Below are 22,318 nucleotides of genomic sequence, written 5' to 3' on the forward strand. Positions count from 1 at the left end.
AGGACTCCTCTATAGGAGTGACAACCTGGTCTGATCATGCTCCAGTGAGAGTGGACATTTCCCTCGGATTTTCTGATCCAATCGCCAGATCCTGGCGCTTCAATGAATCCCTTCTGCATGACCCTTACTGTAGATCCCAATTAGATGAGGCCATTGATATATATTTAGAATGTAATACCACCCCGAATGTATCTGGCCTCACTATATGGGAAGCCCATAAGTGTGTCCTTAGAGGAAAATGTATCCAACTCGGCTCCTATTTAAAGAAGCAAAGGTTGGGACAGATAGAATACCTATTGCAGAGAATACAAGTTTTAGAATCTACCCACAAAAGTTCCCTTTCCTCTGATGTTTATGTAGATTTAGTTCAAGCCCGCACAGCCTTAAATAAACTACTACTGGATAAGGTTAAACATTCTTATCGAAAATGTCGTAATCGGTATTACCGTTGGGGTAATAAACCCGGAAAGATGTTAGCCAGAGCTCTACGTACCCAGAGAGCTCGTTCCTTCATCCCTTCTATTAAGGATGGGAAGGGATTAGTTTCCCATGATACCCATAAGATTGCAGAAGCTTTTTGCTCTTATTATTCGGCACTGTATAATCTACCTGCCCCATCGGCCTTTCCTGATGTCCTTGGGAAACAACAGGCTATTGAGGCCTACCTCACTAGAATTGGATTTCCTAGGCTGGACGACCTTGCCAGTGAGGATTTGGAGAGACCTTTCACTCTACCTGAGTTACTAGAGGCTATTAAATCTACCCCTTCCGGGAAAAGTCCTGGCCCTGACGGATTTTCTATAAATTACTATAAAGCCTTTAAGGACAAACTAGCTTCTCCATTGTTGGAGGCCTTTAATTCAGTCTCTGACAAGACCCCCTTTTCAGTACAATCCCTAGAAGCCCACATAACGGTCATCCCTAAGGAAGGCAAGGACCCCTCCCTTTGTCCCAGTTACCGTCCAATCTCCCTGCTCAATATAGACGTTAAATTATACGCGAAACTTCTCGCAAACAGACTAAAACATTTACTACCATCTGTGATACATAGCGATCAAGTGGGGTTTGTCCCGGGCCGTGAAGCTAGGGATAATACCTCCAAAATTATAGCCCTTATTCATTATATCTCATCTACTGATACCCCAACTATTCTACTATCTACTGATGCCGAGAAGGCATTTGATAGGGTAGATTGGAGCTTTATGTCTGGAATACTGAGACACATGGGACTGGGTCCTATTTGCCTTCAACGTGTCCTCGCTCTTTATCGTTCGCCCTCTGCCCGCATTAGGGTTAACGGTTCCCTTTCTGCCTCCTTCTCCATAAATAATGGAACCAGACAGGGTTGTCCATTATCCCCTCTGATTTTTATTGTTTGTATGGAAGCCCTGGCAAGGTCGATCAGGCTGAATCCGAACGTATCTGGCTTTAGGTTACATAACGATGAGTACAAACTAGCTTTATTCGCCGATGATTTATTGGCCACAATCACAAATCCTGTTACTTCACTACCTAATCTGTTAGAAGAATTCAGGATATTTGGGGACCTCTCCAACTTCAAAATTAACTATTCTAAGTCAGTAGCTCTGAATATTACGGCATCTCCACAGATGGTTACAGGTCTTAAATCAGCGTTCCCTTTCTCCTGGCACCCCGCCCAACTTACATATCTAGGAGTCAATCTCACTAGAGATCTGTCCCGCCTATTAGAGGCCAATTTCTCTCCTCTTCTGGGTAGGTTACGTTCGGACTTGAGACTTTGGAAATCAGGACCCTTCTCATGGTTTGGGAGGCTGAACATTCTTAAAATGAATTCTCTCCCAAAGATTCTTTACCTACTACAAACCCTCCCAATTCATTTACCTCCCAGATGGTTCCTAGAAGTCCAGGCCCTCATTAGAGAGTTTGTCTGGGGAGGTGGCAGGCCTCGTTTGAAATTAAATACTATGTTCCGTCACAAAGACCGAGGGGGTTTACGCCTCCCAAATATTAAAGGTTACTACCAAACCTGCATTCTCCACAGAGTTCTGGCCTGGTCCAGACCAGACACTCCTAAACAATGGGTGCAAATTGAGAATCAGATGTTGAATATCCCCTTATCAATAGCCCCATGGCTCCCTGTCCTTCCTAGGATTTCTCATCCTACCATTGGCCCTACTTTAGGCTCTTGGAAATCATTAAGGAAGTATCCCTCGATGTCTTCATCCCACTCCTCCCTCACCTCATTCCTTTTTAATGAACAATTTCTTCCAGGTATGGATGCTAAGACTTTTCATCCCTGGTTAGCGGTGGGACTTTTTAGGTTCGGACAGCTGGTGAGTGCTGGTAACTTTGTGCCCTTTGATGAGGTCTGTAGGACATGGAACTTGCCCTCTCGGGAATACTGGCATTACCTACAGTTGCGTCACTTTCTCCAATCTCTTGGTCCCTCTAAGACTCTCTGTTTACCTTGTACGCCATTTGAGCAACTATGTAATAGCCGTACTCCTCCGACCCACACTATTTCGCTAATTTATAATTTTCTTTCAACGGACACTAGCCTCTCTCTCCCCAATTTTACCAAGGTCTGGGACCAGGAGCTTGGAGTCGGCCTAACTGACGAAGAGTGGGAGAAAATATTTAAGTTAGCTCATGCCTGTTCCCCTAGTGTTGGTGTTAGGGAGACTCAATATAAACTGTTATCGCGTTGGTACAGATGCCCAGACACCCTCTCCAAGATGGGGATTGGGGTTCCGAATATATGTTGGCGTTGCTCTGGGGCCCCGGTTAACCCACTCCACATCTGGTGGCAGTGTCCCATCCTTCAGCCTTTCTGGAACGAAGTTCTCAACCTTTCTGCACAAATTCTGGGAGAATCGGTCCCTACAGACCTAGCGTTCTGGCTGTTTCACCTATCACCTAGACCCATCTCGAAATATAAGAAATCTTTATTATGCCATTTGAATAATGCTGCAAAAGCAGTCATTCCGGTGAAATGGCGCTCCTCCTCTCCTCCAACAGTTATGGAATGGTTTACGAGGCTGGATCTATATATGGATATGGATGATATACTGTCCTCTGCTGATGGTGATTATAAATCCTTCAGAGACACTTGGTGTCGCTGGTTGGATTTCAAGGACTCGTTGTCCTTTAAAAATATCTTTACCTGTTCCCGCCCTTCACCTTCCTAGATTAATCCTTAAAAAATGACAAAACCTACGCCCCTACATATGGTTCAGAATTTAATTAACGGCTATACATATCTTTTTTATTCTTATATTTCTCTCAATTCCCTCCCCCCTTTTTTCCTCCCCCCTCTGACCTTGTCATCTAGTTATGTCTGTCTGTTTGTGTTTTCTTTCTGCTCCCTTTCTTTTTATTTTCATTTTCTATATAGATGGGTCTTCCATTTTTGATATGTTATGATGTCACTGGTAATTTTTGTGATTAAGATTCAAATATTTTTACAGTGTCTTAATATTTCTACATTGTGTTTTCCGACAATGACCCGGATATTGTTTATAAGTATTTGTATTGTTATTCTATTGAGTCTTTTTTTTTCTTCTATAATATAATAAAATACAATTTGCATTAAAACTGAATTAGATGACGCTCGTAAGAAACTCAATACACTTTCTCTCCAGACTGTTCAGAGTGCCATAGCCCGTCTTAACCAAACATCCTATACCATGGGTATACAGTAGCAGGTGGGGAGTTTGACTGGTTTACTATGAGAATTTATATAATCTTCAGGATGACCCGTCTACCCCTCAACCCACAAAACTGTCCATTGCGACTTTTCTGGATACTCTTAATCTTCCTAAATTATCAACTGACGATTTTTTGGCACTATGCGCAGACTGTGGTTTCATTAATAATTTTTATATTCATTTCAAGTCTGAACTGGGGCCAATTCTTACAGCATTGTATAATGACTCTACCAAACAGGCTGGATTTCCTGGTGAAATATTGGGAGCTAGGATTATTACTAAACGTGGCAAGGACCCTACCAGACCCCAAAATTATCGCCCAATTGCCCTTTTAAATTCTGATATTAAAATATTTGCCAAAATTTTAGCCAATAGACTTAACCCCCTTCTTCCTGCTTTGATAAATCAGGACCACGTGGGATTTATTTTGGGCAGACAAGCCCCCGATAATACGAGATGATTTTTAACCTTCTCAATTATTGTGATAAAGCTGCTGTTCCCTTGCTTTTATTATCATTAGATGCTGAAAAAGCCTTTGATAGGCTCCATTGGTTACATTTGTCCAAGGTCCTCACTAAATTTGGTCTGGAGGGGTTCTTCCTCAGGGCAATCCTTGCGCTATATACAAATCCCTCAGCTAGGGTTTTTAGCAATGGGTTTTTCTTTCCAATCCATTTTCCATTTCTAATGGAACCAGACAGGGGTGCCCTTTATCTCCCTTAATTTTTGCCCTTTCTATTGAACCATTAGCTGAATGTATTAGGTCTCATGACCAGATCACTGGTATTATAGTTGGTTCCTCACATCATAAAATCTGCCTTTTTGTGGATGATGTGTTATTGTTTGTAACCAATCCGGAATTTTCCCTTCCCGCTATCCATCCTGTCCTCCATAGCTACTCTGAAGCTTCATACTACAAATTAAATACTTCTAAGGCGGATGCTCTGTATTGATCAATCCCTCCTCCTGTCTCTTAAATCTAGATACACATATACGTGGCAGTCTGCATCGTTAAAATATTTGGGTGTTCAGATCCCTGCAGACCTTAACATGGTTATTGACTGTAATTACCTTGCTTTATTAAAACAGTTTATGACATTAACTAAATTGTGGACTAACTACGAAATCTCTTGGTTGGGCAGGTTAGCTGCTGTGAAAATGATGCTATTACCCAAAATACTTTATCTTTTTAGAGCCATCCCATATATAATACCCCGTCATTTATTTAATTAATTCTATGCAGTTTCCTCCTCTTTTATTTGGAACAAGAAACGTCCCAGACTCTCTCGTGTCCGAATGTCCAGGTCTAAGCTTAGAGGTGGTCTTGCTGCACCCAACCTGGAATTTTACCAATTTGCCAGCTTGCTGGAGCAATTATCTGATTGATTGGCTTGTTCTCGATTCTCCTAAACACTGGGTGGAGATTGAACATTCTCAATCTGTTGACATCCCCTTAGGGGATATCCTCTGGTTGGACACTGGACATAGGCCGGTATCGAGATCGCTACTAAGAAGCACTTTAGATTCTCTACGAGCTTGGGATACATTGCTTGGTATTACAGGAATTATTAAACTTCCCTCAGCCCATTTATCTCTAAAAGCGGTATCTAAACTTATTCCAGACCTGTCTCTGTCTCTCTGGTTGGATCTATGGATGTCTAAATCTTTTTATCTTTTGGATGATACTGGTGTCAAGACTTTTACACAGCTTTAGTCACAATATGGTGTCCCTGCCCACGACTTTTATAAGTACTTGTGTGTCCGTCATTTCTTCCAATCACTCTTTATAAGTGATTTGGCTCCACATGAGTCCTTCTCCTCTATTCTTTCCATTTTACATACCCCTTCCCTGAAAGGTGCTATTTCTGTTTGGTATATGATTCTTTTAGCTCCAGGCGAAAGAGATAGGTTGTCAATACAAGCTAAATGGGGAGTTGATTTACATATTTCCTTTTCTGATGAGGAGTGGGACAAGATCTTTCAAAATATCTTTAAAATGTCTCAATGTGTTAATCATTCAGAAATGAACGTTTGTGTACATTTTGGCCGAATACTTCTCAACTCTGCTGGAGACAATGTGGAGAGGTAGGTCTTGTCCAAAAATTCAAAGGCTCTGGTCCGAAGTATTCGATCTTATAGATACAGTAACTGGTATTAAGTTACCAAAACGACCTGAAATAGCTCTTCATCATTATCCGCCCTCTCTCCAAACCCATTGTAGATATGTCACAGGACATATCTTTATTGCCACTCGATCAACCATAGCTCAACTTTGGAAAAACTGTAATCCCCCGTCCCTCTCTAAGATTGTAGGATATGTTCAAAGGAGCTAGGACATGGAGACCATTGGTTTAAAATACTCCACATCTGTTACTTCCCCATTAACCAAGTGGCGATTGTGGTTTGAATACTATTCTACCTCTAAGTAGTTTTGAAGTCAGTGTTAGGATTGCCAATATGATAATGACCGGGCCTCTGTCTTTGATTTAGATTTTATTCACAGGAATATAGTGGATTTTCTCTAGATATTTCTGGGGTTTTTTGGGGATTTTTCATGGATGATTCAGGATTGTACCCCTGACCTTTTCTTCTTTTTATCTCCCCTTTGTAATTTTTTTTTCTTTTCTTTATATTCTATTGTTGTAATTGATATGTAGATTGTCTTTTGTGTTTTATTTTTTTTTTTTACTTGTGTGTTACTTTTTATTATATACAGTATATTTGTGATTTCTGGTTGATGTATCTGACTGTAATTTCAAAAGATTTAATAAAAAATGTTCAAGTTAAAAAATATTGGATCGCATTTCATGTTTCGGATGCTCAGATCCATGGTCTTCTCTGGGAAATTAATTGATTGGTCTTATCACTCTTCCACAATTTCAGCTAACAGCTAAACTCTTCTCCTTTCTGGATCAGTAGAGCCAAAAGGAAAGGATGTGCCCTCTTATAGATCAGCTAATTATAGAACCTCTACTTGCAAGAATACAAACCAATCCAGAAATAACAAATGTGAGGATAGGAGTCATGGAGCATAAGGTAGCTCTCTATGCCAACATTGTTATATCATAGGGAATCCTTCCTTCTCCTTTTTGATGAAATAGATTAATATGCCATATTATCAGGGTAGAAAATTAATCATCGGAAAACAGATGTTATGGGTTTATATTTGAGTGAGGAGGTGAGATTATGTTTGGGGCAGACATTCTCATTTAAAGGGCATCAGCAGAAAATCAAGCATGTATCATCAGACGGTACCACCAACTCTTCTGGGCAAATTTTCTTCACCTCCTTTCTCAAATGAAAACAGATTTTGGTGCCTGTTCCCAATATTTGATTCCGTAGACTGGCCATATCACCAGGGTCAAAATTAACATACTCTCTAGAATATTGTACGGCCTCCACAAGGGACTAATTTCCCTTTTAAACTCCGAGCTCACATCTTTTGATCTTAAATCCTTCTTGCCCTCATGATCTTGCTTGGGTATGTGATTTGGACGAGAGGACTGAGGATGTTGAATGGGTTGAAAATGCTGTATCGAGCTCAATTGGTATAGGGATAAAAAAGAATATATAAAAATCTATATACAGTCAGGTGCATAAATATTGGGACATTGACAGAATTTTCATATTTTGGCCTCTATTCACCACCACAATGGCTTTGAAATGAAACAAACAAGATGTGCTTTAACTGCAGACTTTCAGATTTAATTTGAGGGTAATTACATCCAAATCAGAATTAATTCATTAATTAGAATTACAATACTAGTACACAATCAATTTAACCGTAGGGGAGAGAGATGGGGACAATAGAAATGTACTTCCCACTACATGACGGTACCCTATATCTAAAAGAATAATCATAAACAAAAATGTCACCTCTTCTTTCCACCTGCCCCTTCTATCTGTATCTTACTGTGTCTTCCTTAACATGACCCTGCTGTAATACGGTTTACATTTGTCAATCGCGTTTGACCTGTTGTGTTGTTTTATTGAATTCTGATTGTAGCCAACCAGAACAAAAGTATATTTGAAAAAAAAAAAACTCCCTCCACGGAAGGCGACTCTCACCTTTTCATGATCAGGATCAGGATAGTTGCAGATTTCCTCCGGAAAAATGGATCTGATCAAAGTCTTCACTTGTACTGGGTACACATAGGTTGGGAATGAATTGAATTCAAGCCCTATTCCAGATCTCCACTAGCAACACAGATGTCAGAATATTAGTAATACTCAAGGACAACATCACAATCATGAATACAGCACTGGTGTCTGTGTAATACGCTTGTTTTTCATTATAAATGGAAATAATTCCTCAAGTTTACATAAAACCAACCAATTAACTGGTTTATCAATATAGCTCCATTTACTTGGGAACTCACTTCATTGTTTTTCCTCTTCTTCATGGAAAATGGAAAATATTGAAAGTTTTCACATTCAAGTTCATAGCAATGTATTGAGAATGTGTATTACTCTGCTGACTATGTATATTGCATTCAGCTATACCAAGAGGGAACAGGTCATATCTGCTTCCTAAGAATCTAATCTCTACATTTCCACCTGACCACAAACCTTCCATCATTTGGTGACAATAGGTTTGAGAAAAACCATGCTAAACTATGTATGAACTTTTGGGCCTGATTCAGCGTAGCGCTCGCAAGCGGGTTGATATCCGGGCAGTGCACACGCGCGGCGTGTGCGGGCCACGAAGCGAGTGAATTTTCACTCGCCGTGGGACTCACTACAAGACGGGGCGTCTGTCGATTGTGATTGACAGCTCGCCCTGTTTGTAGGCGTGCAGTGGGGGTGGCTGGACAAACGGAGGCGTTCCAGAAGGAACGCCTGCCATTTGTGGGCGGCCCTACTGACATCACTGGTCTAACAGAGCAGGAAGTTCACTGGGGCTTGCGGTGGACAAGACCCTACCACAAGGGTCTCGTCGCAAGCCCGATAGTCACAATAATCGCGACCATCGCCAGGCCACCTGCTAAAGGCGGGGGGGGGGGGTAAAAATAAAAAAACGCCCTGATTCAGAGCGAGCTTTATTTATTTTTTCTACTTGTACCTTTTTACAGCACAGTGGCACTTACATTTTTTTTTAACTACACTTGTATTTGACTGCCTTGAATATGTTTGCACTACAATCTTCAATACACACCGCTTCTAATTTGAGGACTGTGTTACTATTAGTGGTTTTAACATTTGTTTTACATTTAATACCAAGCACTACAATGTTTTACAATTAGCAGTTATACTGTAATATATGAACTTAAATTGTGCGAACCGGCTCGAACTTGGTCTAACCTGTTATTCTTTCTGGAATTCAGATCCACGTTTTTCTTTTTTTTTCCTTAATCAATGTAAATTATTTAGAAATTCCAGCAAATTTTCACATTTTTCTATGGATTTAAAGAATTGGTTTGAAATACAATTTGCAGTTGGTCTGAGCAGCTCTTTCTTACTAATGCTGGCCATACACTCTGCAATTATCGGGACGATCCGCCCGATATCGGCGGATCGCCGCGATAATTGCAGCGTGTATGCGGGCGACCGAGGATTAAATATTGCTCGGTCGGGCATGCTGGATTGTCCAGCATGCCCGTCCGATGCGATATTTACCCGGGAAACTGTCGGCCGCATCGGGCAGTGTATGCCCAGCGCGGCCGACAGACAGACATTTCCTGTGTTCCTTCCTACGGAAGGAACAGGGAAACGTCTCCTCCCCCGGGGGCGGAGCGCGGATGTCGGGCTATACACTGTGAGATTTCTCTCACAGTGTATGCCGCGGACATTGCGGCTGGCAGCCAGCCAGATAAAATGTCTGTCGGTCTGACAGATATTTTATCTGGCAGTGTATGCCCAGCATTAGGGACAGGTTTTTCAATTTGCATCTAAATAACATTATTTAATGTTTAAGCAATAAAAATAAATAGGCATCCTCCGGTTGTTTACCATTTATTAAAACAAAAACAGCCTATAAATCCTGATTATACTATGGACTAGCTCCTGTCCACTGATTGTTTAATAGATAATTGTACTTTTTTGCTTTTCTTTTTTTTTTCCATTTATTTTATTCGTCAGAGCAATAATACATTACACATCATTTATATAAAAAAATGTAAATAAATAACAAATAGAACAAAAACCTATAAAATATATATGTATAAAAATAATGCAATGTATTAATCAGAAAAACATTTCCATTAAAAAAACAAAAGCCAAAAATGTCACATTATAGCCAGTACAATCTAAACATCCCCTTGAGCAAAATAAATAAATTGCCAGTAAAATATACAAAAAAAAGGAAAAGGGGGACCAAAAATAGACAGAGCCCACCTCAACCTGTAGAAGACAAAGAAATGGGTGGATCATCCATAAAATTTGGGTTTGATACCAAGAAGTACTATGAAAGCACAAATGTATTTGACGCTGTAGGGCCAAAGTAAAGGAATCTATAAAACCCTCCCATAACTGGAAAAAAATTAGCCATTTTAGTCTCTTTATGCAGGGTAGTTTCTAGAAAAGAGTAATGTAGCTCAGAACCTGAACAGTAATTAGGAATAGTCAGGAGATAGGGCTGCAAACAAACCAGGTAGGTACAGCTGCGGCGTCCTGGCTGCTTAGCAACTGCAGGACCCGGAACTAGAGCGCCCCGGGGAGACGCAACGTCCCGGCCACCTAGCAGGGGCCAGGATTGCATACAGAGGAGCTTTGGTGGTGGCTCATAACAGTAGAATCAACGACAAAAATTCCCAGATTAAGGTCTAGTTAATGCTTTATAGAGTTAAAAGTGCAGAGTGACACGTAGGTCGTGGCCTTCTACCCAGGTGCCAGACATGACAGGCTGGTACACAGAAGTGAGGAGAGGGTCAGCACAAGCAAGGTCACTAACAGCCTGGAGAAGTTGGTACAGAATCAGCATGCGATTAGGATGGTCAGGACAACGTGAGGTCATGGTCACAAGCTTCAAAATCAGGAAACAAGCCAGAGGTTTTATATACAGGAAATAGGAAGATATAGGGCCAAATGTAATAGGGTGAGAGTTTAGAAAATGTGAGAGTTTAGCAGTAAACTCTCACCAGGTCCATCTTGATTATGCAACTTACTTGGAATTCAAAACTTTTCTGGTTAAAACAAGTGATCTCTGTTTTTTTTTTTAAATTTAGAATACAATGGGGTAAGTGTAATAGGGTCCGAGTTTGTAAAATGTGTGTGTATAGAGCTATACTGTAATAGGGTGCGAGAACATGCAAACTCGCATGTTTCTCACACCCCCGGAACTCACAATGGCAAAACACGCATTCAAATACATGTTGGGCAATGTAATAGAGTGCGAGTGTTTAACTCGCACACTATTACTGCCTTAAAACTTGAGATAAAACAGTCTAGCCTGAGCAGGTCTGAATTACACAGAAATATGCATAGATCCGTGAGATCCGTGCATGCAGTAAAAAAGCATAACCAGCACCGGGTTGTTGAGCCTGTCCTGGTTCTTAAAATACAGGGGAAAAAATGTATAGGTTTCCATTGTATTTTAAGAACCAGCACCAGGCTCCGGGCAGTGTAATGCCACAGCCTGGGAACCCTTTCAACAGGTCCCCCAGCCAAAACATTACAACTGACCGCTAGTTAGCCTAGGCCAGGGATCCCTGTGGACCCGCCAATAAAGGGTGTCGAAGCTGGATGATTGGCTGAGACCAGATCCTTAAATTAATATCTGCTAGACGCCATTTTGCATTGTTCACATGACGCTATTTTGCGGTGCCTACACGATACCTCCATGTACAGCGCTATATTATGATTATTAGCGTTGTGCGTCTGCCACTGCCCTATGTCAAAAGTCCACAGTACACAAATATGTACATTTATTAATACATATAATATGAACAACCCCACGAAGCACGTTTCGTAATATACTCCACAAACACGTAGATGCACAACGCATACTAGCGTCTTTACTTAATATCCCTATACTTATACATTGCCCACTTACACTGAAAGGTTCCCTAGCATTAAGGTTAATATTAAAGGTTGTATTCATTATCAATTATGTTGAGAAATACATGTATTTGATAATTAAGGCTTAGTACATGATAAGCAGACCATGGCCCTCATTCAGAGCCGTACGCTCTGAGCAGAGCGCACGCTCTGAATGAGGGCCGCCCTCCATAAAAATGGAGCGTCCTCCTGGACGCTCGTATAGCTGTGGGTCACCACCCACAGCCTATACGAGCGTGCAGTTTGATGGCCGCGATGGTCGTGACCATCGAAACTGCGAGCCGGAGCCTGCGGTTGAGGTTTTCAACCGCAAGCCCCGGAGTGATTTTGGCTCTATCAGAGCCAAAATCACTCCCACTGACATCACTAGTGATGTCAGTGGGCCGGCTTCTGACGGGAGGCGTTCCCATGGGAACGCCCCTGTCAGGGAGGCACGCCCCCGGCACGCCCACCAAAGGGGGCATGCTGTCAATCAACATCGACAGCACGCCCCCTTTGATCAGACACAACGAGCGAAGGAAAGTCCTTCGCTCGTCGCGTCTGGCGCATGCGCACGGCGGAGCTCCCGCCGTCGTGCGCATGCGCAGAGCACAACATCGACCCAATTTGCGAGCGGACAGCCGCTTGCGAGTGGGTCTGAATCAGGCCCCATGTTTGGTGCCATTCTAAACTACTGTTTATTTGCAGATCTTCGGTTCCATCGGCAGGTAGATCGCAACATGCGTCTGCAAATTATGAGTCATAGAGAGTTGGGCATTGAAATGTACTCTGTAATGTAATGTTTACTAGCCAGTTTAGACTTGTTCTTCGGCAGGAAAAGATACACAAAGGGCCGTTGGAGGGCTGAACTACCACTGTGCAAACTGACCTATGAACTACATCGTAACAGAAGCCAAGAAGAAGAACCAATGGGATTATGCCAACTTGTTTCTATTGTATTGCCCACTCTCTGTACGGTATATATTCAGGCGCTCTATTTCTAGTAGGCAGTCATCGTGTTCTTTCTTTTGACGGAGGCTTCACCTTTGATGCCGGAAATCTGGATCCAGAACGCCTGCGTATGTATCGACTGTACCTTACTTATGTATAATCTTTTGCGCTAAATGTATTTAGATCACAGCGTGTAGCTTTTTATGTGAATAATAACTTTTTTGTGCTTTGGAACCACACTCAAAGTCTGGAAAACAATTATTTCTTGTATGACTTACAACGCTAAATAGCGACATTTGGGTATATAGATCAAAAAGGTATTCATAAGGGGTTCCCTCTCTTCAAGGAACCCCAGGTCTGGGCTGTCTTTTACTAGAGGCCTAGATGTCCCAACAAGCCTCCCCACATGCTGGTACTTGGAGAACCACTAGTACCAGCATGCGGGGCATTAAAGGCCCGCTGGTAGCTGTAGTTTACCTACAAACGAAATATTAAAACAAAGGCTCACACCGTGAAAATAATATTTTATCAAAGCAAACATGCACACTCACATTCACGCATACTCAACTAGAATCCCTGTAACCATTCACGTCCACTTGTCCAGTAGAATCCCTGACACCTGTAAAAAAAAAATTCCATACTCACCTATTCCTAGTGTAGATCACATCATCTTCGTTCCAACTATGCATCCAAGGGATGGTGGGAAAGCGCCATTGAAGTCTACGGTAGGAACCACTACATTATAGCCTATTATGATAACCGCAAGGTTAATTGAGGTGAACCTTGCGGTTCCCATCATAGGCAATGCATTGTATCAAATGAATCAAACTTCGATTTCTTATAGACTGCAACCTTGTCACAGGGCCCTCTTCCCTCTTCGTCTGCTTGTTAATACCTCGTCTTGTTTTATTACTTTGCTTGACCAAAATTAATAAACAATAATAATGTTATTCAGGGTTGTATCTAGCGGTGTGCGAGCAGTGCCACCACACAGAGCGCAGGGCTCTGTAGATGTCACCGTCGCTGTGCCACGGCCCCTACGTCAGGCTAGCTGGTCGCCTAGGACAGCACCTTTCAGCCAGAATCCCAGCTGCAGTGCCATCCGGAGCGTCCCCTGTTCTTCTGGCCGCTGGAGGCCCCGTCCCCTCTGCATGATGTCATGTGCTCAGGGGTGTGGCCGGCACATGGCACTGTAACACCTAGTTACGGCGCTGATGTTATTAAATCAATAAACCAACTGTTGGTTGAGTGTATCTACTGTATATAGTCTGCACTGAAATTGTGCTCTTCTTAGGGCAGAATAGGACTGTGATTTGAACAACACTGGTTAGGTCAGTATAAGATGAGACGACCTAGACCATGGGAGAAGACAGAATTTTTTTTGACAGTTTCACTTTATATGTATGATGACATAAGCTATAGATTTCCTCTTGTACCAGAAATTAGTATACTTTATATCACACAAAACAATTATAAAAAATTATATTACTGGAAACAAAGTATATTACCTGAATCAAATTGAAATATATAGTAAAATAAAATAGTAGGTCTCAACATCACACATTGTACTCTCTAAATTATATATATTCTTGTCCTTTAGTATATCTCAATCTATACCTTAGGGTCTGCAAAGTTCAACATAAAACAACCTTGACAGTTTTTTTTAAGCTCTGTTGGAAACATTCATTCTGGAACATCATGAAATGACCATCGGTTCCTCAAAGACAAACATTCTAGAATATATACAGGTGGTTGTGTTTCCAAGCTTATAGGGTGACAGTGTGCAAAGGAGGAGGTATTTTAATATATGCACAACCTACTAAATAATAGTGATATATATACTCATTACTTGCAGCAGAGCTGCTCAGCTTAGGAGTTCTTCATAGCCACAAGCTGTGAGTATTCTGTGTTGTTTCTGTCTCAAGTATAGTACTGGTAGTTGTTATGGGGAGATAGTTAATGTTATATATGATGTTGATGTAAAATGTAAATAGTACATATATTATACGTACGTATGTGTATGTGTGCCTTCCTCAATTACCTTTCCAAGCAATGGGAAGGAAAAAGTATATGCAACAATAGGCGGCACTCCCGGCGACTTCACAGACAACACAATACACTCGTCTTTGATTATATCAACGTTTCAGACAGAACTCTTGTATTGGTTCTTTCCTCTGGATACAAAAAAAGTTTTTTTTTGTATCCTGAGGAAAGAACCAATACAAGAGGTCTGAAACGTTGATATAATCAAACATGAGTGTATTGTGTTGTCTGTGAAGTCGCCGGGAGTGCCACCTATTGTTATATATATATATAAGAGATGTGCGGGTCCAGATTTCTGAATTACGAACACCCCTCGAATTTATAGGTTCCAAGTAGAACCGGGTCAAGGTTCAGATTCACTTCTGTGACCCAGTTCGTATCGAGTCTCGGTTCGGAACTCGGATTTAAAAACCGAACTCGGGTTTTGGATTCTGACATTTTAACTGTTTTTATCGATTTTTATCCAAAACCAAAACACGAAGATGAATCTAGACGGGGGTCCAGGCACATCTGTAATCTCTCTCTCTCTCTATTTCTCTATCTCTCTCTCTCTCTCTCCATCTCTCTCTCTCCTTCTATCTCTCAATCTATTGATTTAGCTCTCTCGCTGTCTATTTCTCTATTTATCTCTCTGTCTCTCTATCTATATATCTCTCTCTCTATCTTTATCTATTTATCTCTCTCTCTCTCTATCCATTTATCTATCTCTGGGGGTCATTCAGACCCAGTCGCAAGAGCTGAGCGCTCGCAACCGGGTCGATGTTTCCCCACTGGGCATGCGCATGTCAGAGCCAGCTCCGAAGTGAGCATGCGTGAGACCTGGCTAGCGACGGGTGCTCCGTCGCTAGGGGTCTCACACCAAAGGGGGCGAGCTGTCGATGGTGAGTGACAGCTCGCCCCGTTTGGGAGGCGGGCAGGGGGCATGGCCGGCCAAACTGAGGCGTTCCCAATGGAACGCTTGCAGTTTGGGGCGGCCTTACTGACATCAGCAATGTCGTCAGTGGGGAACTTCCTGCTCGATCAGAGCAGGAAGCACCCTGGGGCTTGCGAGTGCCGAGACCCAACCTTAGGGTCTCGTCGCAAGCCCCGATGGTCGCAATGGTCATCACCCACAGCTTAGCGATCGACCAAGAGACGGCACTACAAGATGCAAGCGGCCGCCCTCATTCAGAGCGACCGCTTGCATCTAGCGACCGCCTCTGAATGAGGTACTCTATCTTTCTCTATCCATTTATCTCTCTATCTTTATCTATTTATCCCTCTCTTTCTCTATCCATTTATCTCTCTCTCTCTCTCTCTCTCTCTCTCTATCCATTTATCTCTCTCTCTCTCTCTCTCTATCCATTTATCTCCCTCTCTCTATTTCTCTATCCATTTATCTCTCTCTCTCTATCTTTCTCTATCCATTTATCTCCCTCTCTATCTTTCTCTATCCATTTATCTCCCTCTCTATTTCTCTATCCATTTATCTCTCTCTCTATCTTTCTCTATCCATTTATCTCTCTCTCTATCTTTCTCTATCCATTTATCTCTCTCTCTATCTTTCTCTATCCATTTATCTCCCTCTCTCTATTTCTCTATCCATTTATCTCTCTCTCTATCTTTCTCTATCCATTTATCTCTCTCTCTATCTTTCTCTCTCTATCGCCACAGGGTGTACGCATGAGTTACAGATGCAATACATACAATACACTTACAGTAAACGAATGGTTGGAAACATCCAGACATAAATAGGAGGTAAATACTTCTATACAGTGGGAAACAACAATGGCAATATAATGTTTGAAAGTCTTTTTAGAGTGCAGGCACCCAGTCAGTCTGCCCACAATGCTCCTCCATGTATAACTTGCTTTACATCAACTGTGAAATTAGCAGACTGCATTCTAGATGGGGATTGATAAGGAGACCACTTATCCTATGATGATCTCTATGCTCCATTCTGCATTACATTGGTGCCACAAATGGCTGTATGAATGACCCTTGCGATCACTGTGTGCAATACTTACCTATGCTTCTGCAGGTGACTAATTCATTGGAAATTGCTAGGTAACTATACACTTAATGCCATTCTAAGTCCTATAAGTGGCATACATGAAAATGCCTGTAAGAGGTCAGTGAACTCTGGTGTACTGAGTGTAGACCTGGAAGATGCGCTTGGTATTATAGGCTGTGATTAATCAGGTGGTCTGATAACCTGAGACAAGGAGCACTGAGAGGGAAAAAGGATTTTGACAGTAGACGTGGACGGGTTACAAAGGTTTATAAGGTTTCACTTTGCAATGGGCTAGGGATGTTTATTAAATACACTGCATTGGTAATAACTTTCTCTCTGTGAATAATCATTACCAAAGCTTTTAACCTCTTGGTTGTAATGGCACTATAGATAAGTTTTACAATGAATATACTGTAATGGAGCGTACACACGGTCAGATTTGTCAGATTTGTCAGATGAACGACTGAACGATTTGAACGATTTGAACGATTGAACGATTTTTGACTGCATTAAAATGAATGGAATCGTCCAAGTCTGACTGCAAACCCATCAGATGTCAGATATCGTTATCTGACAAACGGGAACGCGCATCGTTGATCGTCCATCGTTCAGGCATGTCAGATATGAACGATTTTCCTTCAGATATGAACGACTGAACGATTTTTAAATCGTTATCGTTCATATCTGAAGGAAAAATCTGATCGTGTGTATGCACCATTAGAAGAATTTTTTTTTTCTCCGCAAACTTTGATTTTAAAATGTACTTTTTAAACTTATAATACAACATAGTCTGCCCACCTGAGCTCAATGTTTGTGGAGCATTAAAGGTGGGTACACAGGTGTGGTATGAGAGAAAGACAGTTATTAGTTAGACATCAGATGTTAGACAGTTAATAGTTAGACAAGGATAAAAGTTTGACAGACAAAAGTCAGACACACTAAAGTTAGACATGTAAAAAGTTTGACAGGTACAAAAGGTCAACAGGGTAAAAAGTTCAACGTGAAAATGGTCGACATAAAAATGGTTGACAATTTTTTATCATTTTTTTTTTTTAGCCCTAATCTTCATCCTAACCCTAACCCTCCCCTTGGTGCCTTGGTAAGTGCCTAACCCCAACTGTGGGGGTAAGTGCCTAACCCTAACCGTCCAGTAAGTGCCTAACCTTAATCTTAAAAAGAGAAGAAAAAAAAAATGTGTCGACAATTTTTGTATTGTAGCCCTAATCTTCACCCTAACCCTAACCCTCCCCATGGTGCCTAACCATAACCCTCCCTCCTGATGCCTAACTCTAACCGTCTGGGTAAGTGCCCCACCCTAACCCTCCAGCAAGTGCCTAACCCTAACACTAAACCTAACCGTAATCATAAAAAGTTTTTTTTTTTTTAAATATGTTGACCATTTTTGTGTCGATCATTTTCATATCGAACGTTTGACCCTGTCGACCTTTTGTACCTGTCAAACTTTTTACATGTCTAACTTTAGTTTGTCTGACTTTTGCCTGTGTCGAACTTTTATCCTTGTCTAACATCTGGTGTCTATCTAGACATTGTCTAACTAATTACTGTCTATCTATAGTCCGGAACCCGGGTACACTTACATTTAAAAGACTATGTGCTCATGATAAGATATTGTGAACTACTTCCCTTAAACTCTCCCCGACAGCTCCCTGGCACTCCAGGACACGATATGGTGCTAAAAAGTGTCCAATCTGACCAACGATCTAACGATCTATCGTGTGCAGTTAACGATTTGCAAATAGTTAGATTATGCACAATACAGTATATAGTTAGCTTACCAAACACCTGACTATTATCTTAAAGATAACCTGGCGACCGTCGCTAGCGACCGCGGGAGCATGCAAACATGCGTATACAGAGCGATGTAGGCGATATGTCGTTACGAAACGGCATATCGTCCCGACATCGCTCCAGCTTAACAAGACTGATTGGAATAATATCTTTTAGTAGCCTCTATCTCCAAAACCTCTCATCGTTTATACTGCTTGTTTTGAAAAGCTCTATTCATGGTGCAATTTCTCTTTAACCTTTTTAGCTGTCCTTCAGTTATTAAATTACCTGATTATGTTCTTAATCCAATTTATATAAGGAGTACTACAAAAATTTATATAAATACATGAATCTACAGGCTCTCGATAGGTTAGACAGGGATCTATTTATCATTATATGGTGGTAGAACAGATGCTCAGCTCCCCAATGGCAGCAGTAAGAGTACTCTTATGGTTTCACCAGCCAATCCAGGTCCCCTCTGCACATGTGTGATAAGGCATTGCCATTAAACATTGAAATGTAATTTTTTTTAGAATATACACAAAAAATATTTCAATATGTTTCTAAACAATAAAATTATTTATTTGAATAAATTAAGCATTTTTCCCTCTACCGTCCCACCTCTATCACTATCCTGAGATGGCACTTCCACATGACAAGTACTGTAAGTGATCAGAGTGAGAAAATGCAAGGGTAGACACATGCGCTGGTATTCTATATACTATGGCAAAAGCATGAAGTGAGCAATAAAGACCAGGGGTGTATCTACCCATTGGCCAGGATGGCACTCGCCAGGGGCGCCGACCAAAGGGGGTCGCCGCCCGGCAGTGCCACCAGTAGCCAAGGGGTGGACAAGTCCCTCAGCCCCACAAGTGTAGGGCAGATCGCAGTGATAGGGGTCTGCTCTACACAGTTTACAAACAGACAGCCACCAGCGGTGGCTGTGTGTTTGTAATAGCAGCCAGCTAATGAGAGTCATACAGACTCTCATTAGCTGCTGCTCTGTCCACGGAGGGAGCCGGCTGGAGCTCACTCATGAGCTCCGTGTTCCGCCTCCCCCCGCAGCATGTGATGGGAGAGACGTCATACGTCATGACGTCTCTCCCATGCAGGAGAAGAGCGGGCCGGGACTCGGGAAGCGGCGGTCGCGTCAGGAGAGGGGGCCAGGTAAGTTGAATATTTTTTTGGTTCTTTGTGTGTGTAAGCCTGGAACTACAGGGAGGGGGGGCACTGAAATAGGGGATGTCCGCTACTGGGGCAGTTTATGGGAGGGTGCCCACTACTGTATTGGGGTGGCCACTAATGGGGGCACTGTATAGGGGTGGCCACTACTGGGAGCACTGTATAGGGGGGTCTACAACTTGGGGCACTGTATAGGGGACTACTACTGGGGGCTACTACTGGTGGCACTGTATAGGGGTGGCCACTACTGGGGGCACTGTATAGGGGGGTCTACTACTGGGGGCACTGTATAGGGGGGCTACTACTGGGGGCAATGTATAGGAGGGCTACTACTGGGGGCAATGCAACATAGGAGGGATTACTACTGTGGGCACTGTATAGGGGGGGCTACTACTGGGGGCAATGTAGCATCCGGAGGATTACTACTGGGGGCACTGCATAAGGGGGGTAGGGGGGCGCCAGTACATTACATTGCCAGGGGCGCTTGGATCCCTAGATACACCCCTGATAAAGACTATATGGGTAACATTCTTGTGTATCTCACCAGCTGTCTCTGTAGCATTCTGTAGGCCTTTCTTCTTCGTAGTTTGTCATTCTTCATCCTGGCTGCTATCTCCATAATTGATGTCACCCACTGTGGGACCCTAAATGATAAAGAAAGATCAATACCAAAATAACTTTTCGTTAGTGAAACCCACTGAGTTTCTTTAATAAATGTATGAAAACATCAAAATATTCCACACTAGTTGAAGTACCCGGCGTTGCCCGGGTTTAAATTTTCAAGTTATTTAGTTCTATTATGTGAAGTCTTCCAAATTCATCCAGTGGAAGGCCCAGAACAGGCTCCCCGGGTCAAAGTTCTGTCCGGAGCACTCTGCTGTGAGGTCCGACCAGGACCACAACCATTCTATTAGGCAAGACCAATTGCCACCCCTCTGCAAAATTTTCATCCAAATCCATCCAGTGGAAGGCCCAGAACATGCTAAAAGTTCTGCCTCACGGGAAGTCTAACTGGGACCCTAGCCCCCCTAAAACCTGGCCAGGAGGGCGCCGGAGCCTCCACAACACCCTACGCCATCTTGGAGCTGAAGAAGGGCAGGAGCTGTGACAGGGAGGGGGTGGAGATGCGCACGCCCCACCATCCTCTCTGGCGCGAGCTGGGTCAGTCAGTCAGGGCCGCCGAGCAGAAGCCGCTGCTGGTCTTTGGCTGGGGGGGGAGAGAGTGATGCGGCCCCCACAGTGTGAGTTACACCTCTTCCTCCTCCTCCGGAGCAGAGCCCATATCCTACAATGCACCCGGAGGGGACCGATTGTGTGACCTCCGCTTCCTCTACATAGCCACGCCCCCAACATCATTGCCTCTACGGCATTATTTTCTACTTAAATAAAAAAAAAATTAATTGCAACGGGATCATACCAACTTGCATTAGTTACAAGTCACATGATCACCACTCACTGGCTAAGCCACGCCCATTTATGGTTTTTGTCGATTTTTGATTGTATACAGTTTAATTACAAATTCTGTAATTTATTGCTGATTGAAATCCATACACTCAAACATAGAAATAGAAATTACACACCCATACACTTATACACAGAAACACATTTCCAGAAGTACCTACTGTACTATGCCAGTTGCATGATGTCTGCAAACTTCATTCTCAGTCTCAGCCCTGCAGCTGGCTCTGCCTCCTCGTTTTCAGCCATGTATTCCGCAAGGGAAATGGGGAGGAGAAAGAAGGGGAGGAAAGCTGCCGGGGAAGGGGCGCCTGCACTTGATTCACAGGGGACATCAGCGCTGTGACAGCCTGGGCAGACAGACCAGTATGGGATGATGATGGGTCACAATGCGGTTCGGGATAGTGGCGGCTGCGGCCGGCTGATAAGACGCCATCCGATGACGTCAGCGCTGTGGCAGCCCGCGGATGTCCCTGACTTTTGTTGATTGTAATAACAAACGCTGGAGTTACAGGAAATTGTCTCCTCTTTAGAGTAAATGGCAAATTAGTTTCACTCGGGGACAATTGATTAGTGGAATGCAAACTCTTTCTCCTTTATTGCTTCCACTCAGGATTTCAGTATCAATGAAGTGGAGTGCATCTTGGTTCTTGGCAGTTAGAATAAGTTTGTTAGATAGCTCTGAAACTGATTCTAACCTATCCACGTAGCCACGCCCATTTTTGTTTTTTGGTGATTTTTTTTTATCAGTTTTATTCCAATTTCTGTAATTTATTACTGATTGAAATCCATCGCCAAAGAATCAAATGAATATCTCAATTACTCTTTGAGATATTCAAAATTCAAAGAGCGTTCCGGACAAAGGGACTAAGCAAAATATATATATTAGATTATGTTTTTAATGCCAGAAGATGCATTTTCAGCTTCTCCTATACGTACATTAGGCCTGTTCAGAGATGGATGGCATTGCAGACCTGCACACAACTTGCTGGCAGGTCGCAGCCTGGGATCACTATCGCAATCTCCTTTGGCTAGGCTGTGGTAGCTGAAGCTTACCGCAGCCTGTCTGGGTTCTGGTAGCTGCAAGACCAGGAAATCTGCATCCACCGACGCAGACCCTGGCCTCGTCCCTCCCGGAAAACGGGGGCGAAATGCCCCCGTTTCCGGGAACAGTGACCAGCCACGCACCCACTCCACCCGCCAAGCACTGCAGCCTGTCAGTCTTGCTGCTTTGGGGGGG

General features: G+C 42.7%; 1 protein-coding gene across 1 annotated transcript in view; it reads right to left on the bottom strand.

Annotated features, from left to right (window-relative positions):
• LOC148525182 (uncharacterized) overlaps nucleotides 1-22,318 on the bottom strand; it is a 47,325-nt gene that overhangs the window by 20,531 nt on the left and 4,476 nt on the right. The window contains exons 2-3 of the mRNA XM_088471132.1: nucleotides 20,165-20,264; nucleotides 7,758-7,886 (exon numbers count right to left, since the gene is read on the bottom strand). Coding sequence (XP_088327258.1) covers nucleotides 7,758-7,886; nucleotides 20,165-20,264 — 229 coding nt within the window. The remainder of the gene's footprint in view (nucleotides 1-7,757; nucleotides 7,887-20,164; nucleotides 20,265-22,318) is intronic.

Source organism: Taudactylus pleione, unplaced genomic scaffold (genome assembly GCF_031769625.1).
Source record: "Taudactylus pleione unplaced genomic scaffold, aTauple2 ptg000110l, whole genome shotgun sequence".
Taxonomy (NCBI): Eukaryota; Metazoa; Chordata; class Amphibia; order Anura; family Myobatrachidae; genus Taudactylus; species Taudactylus pleione.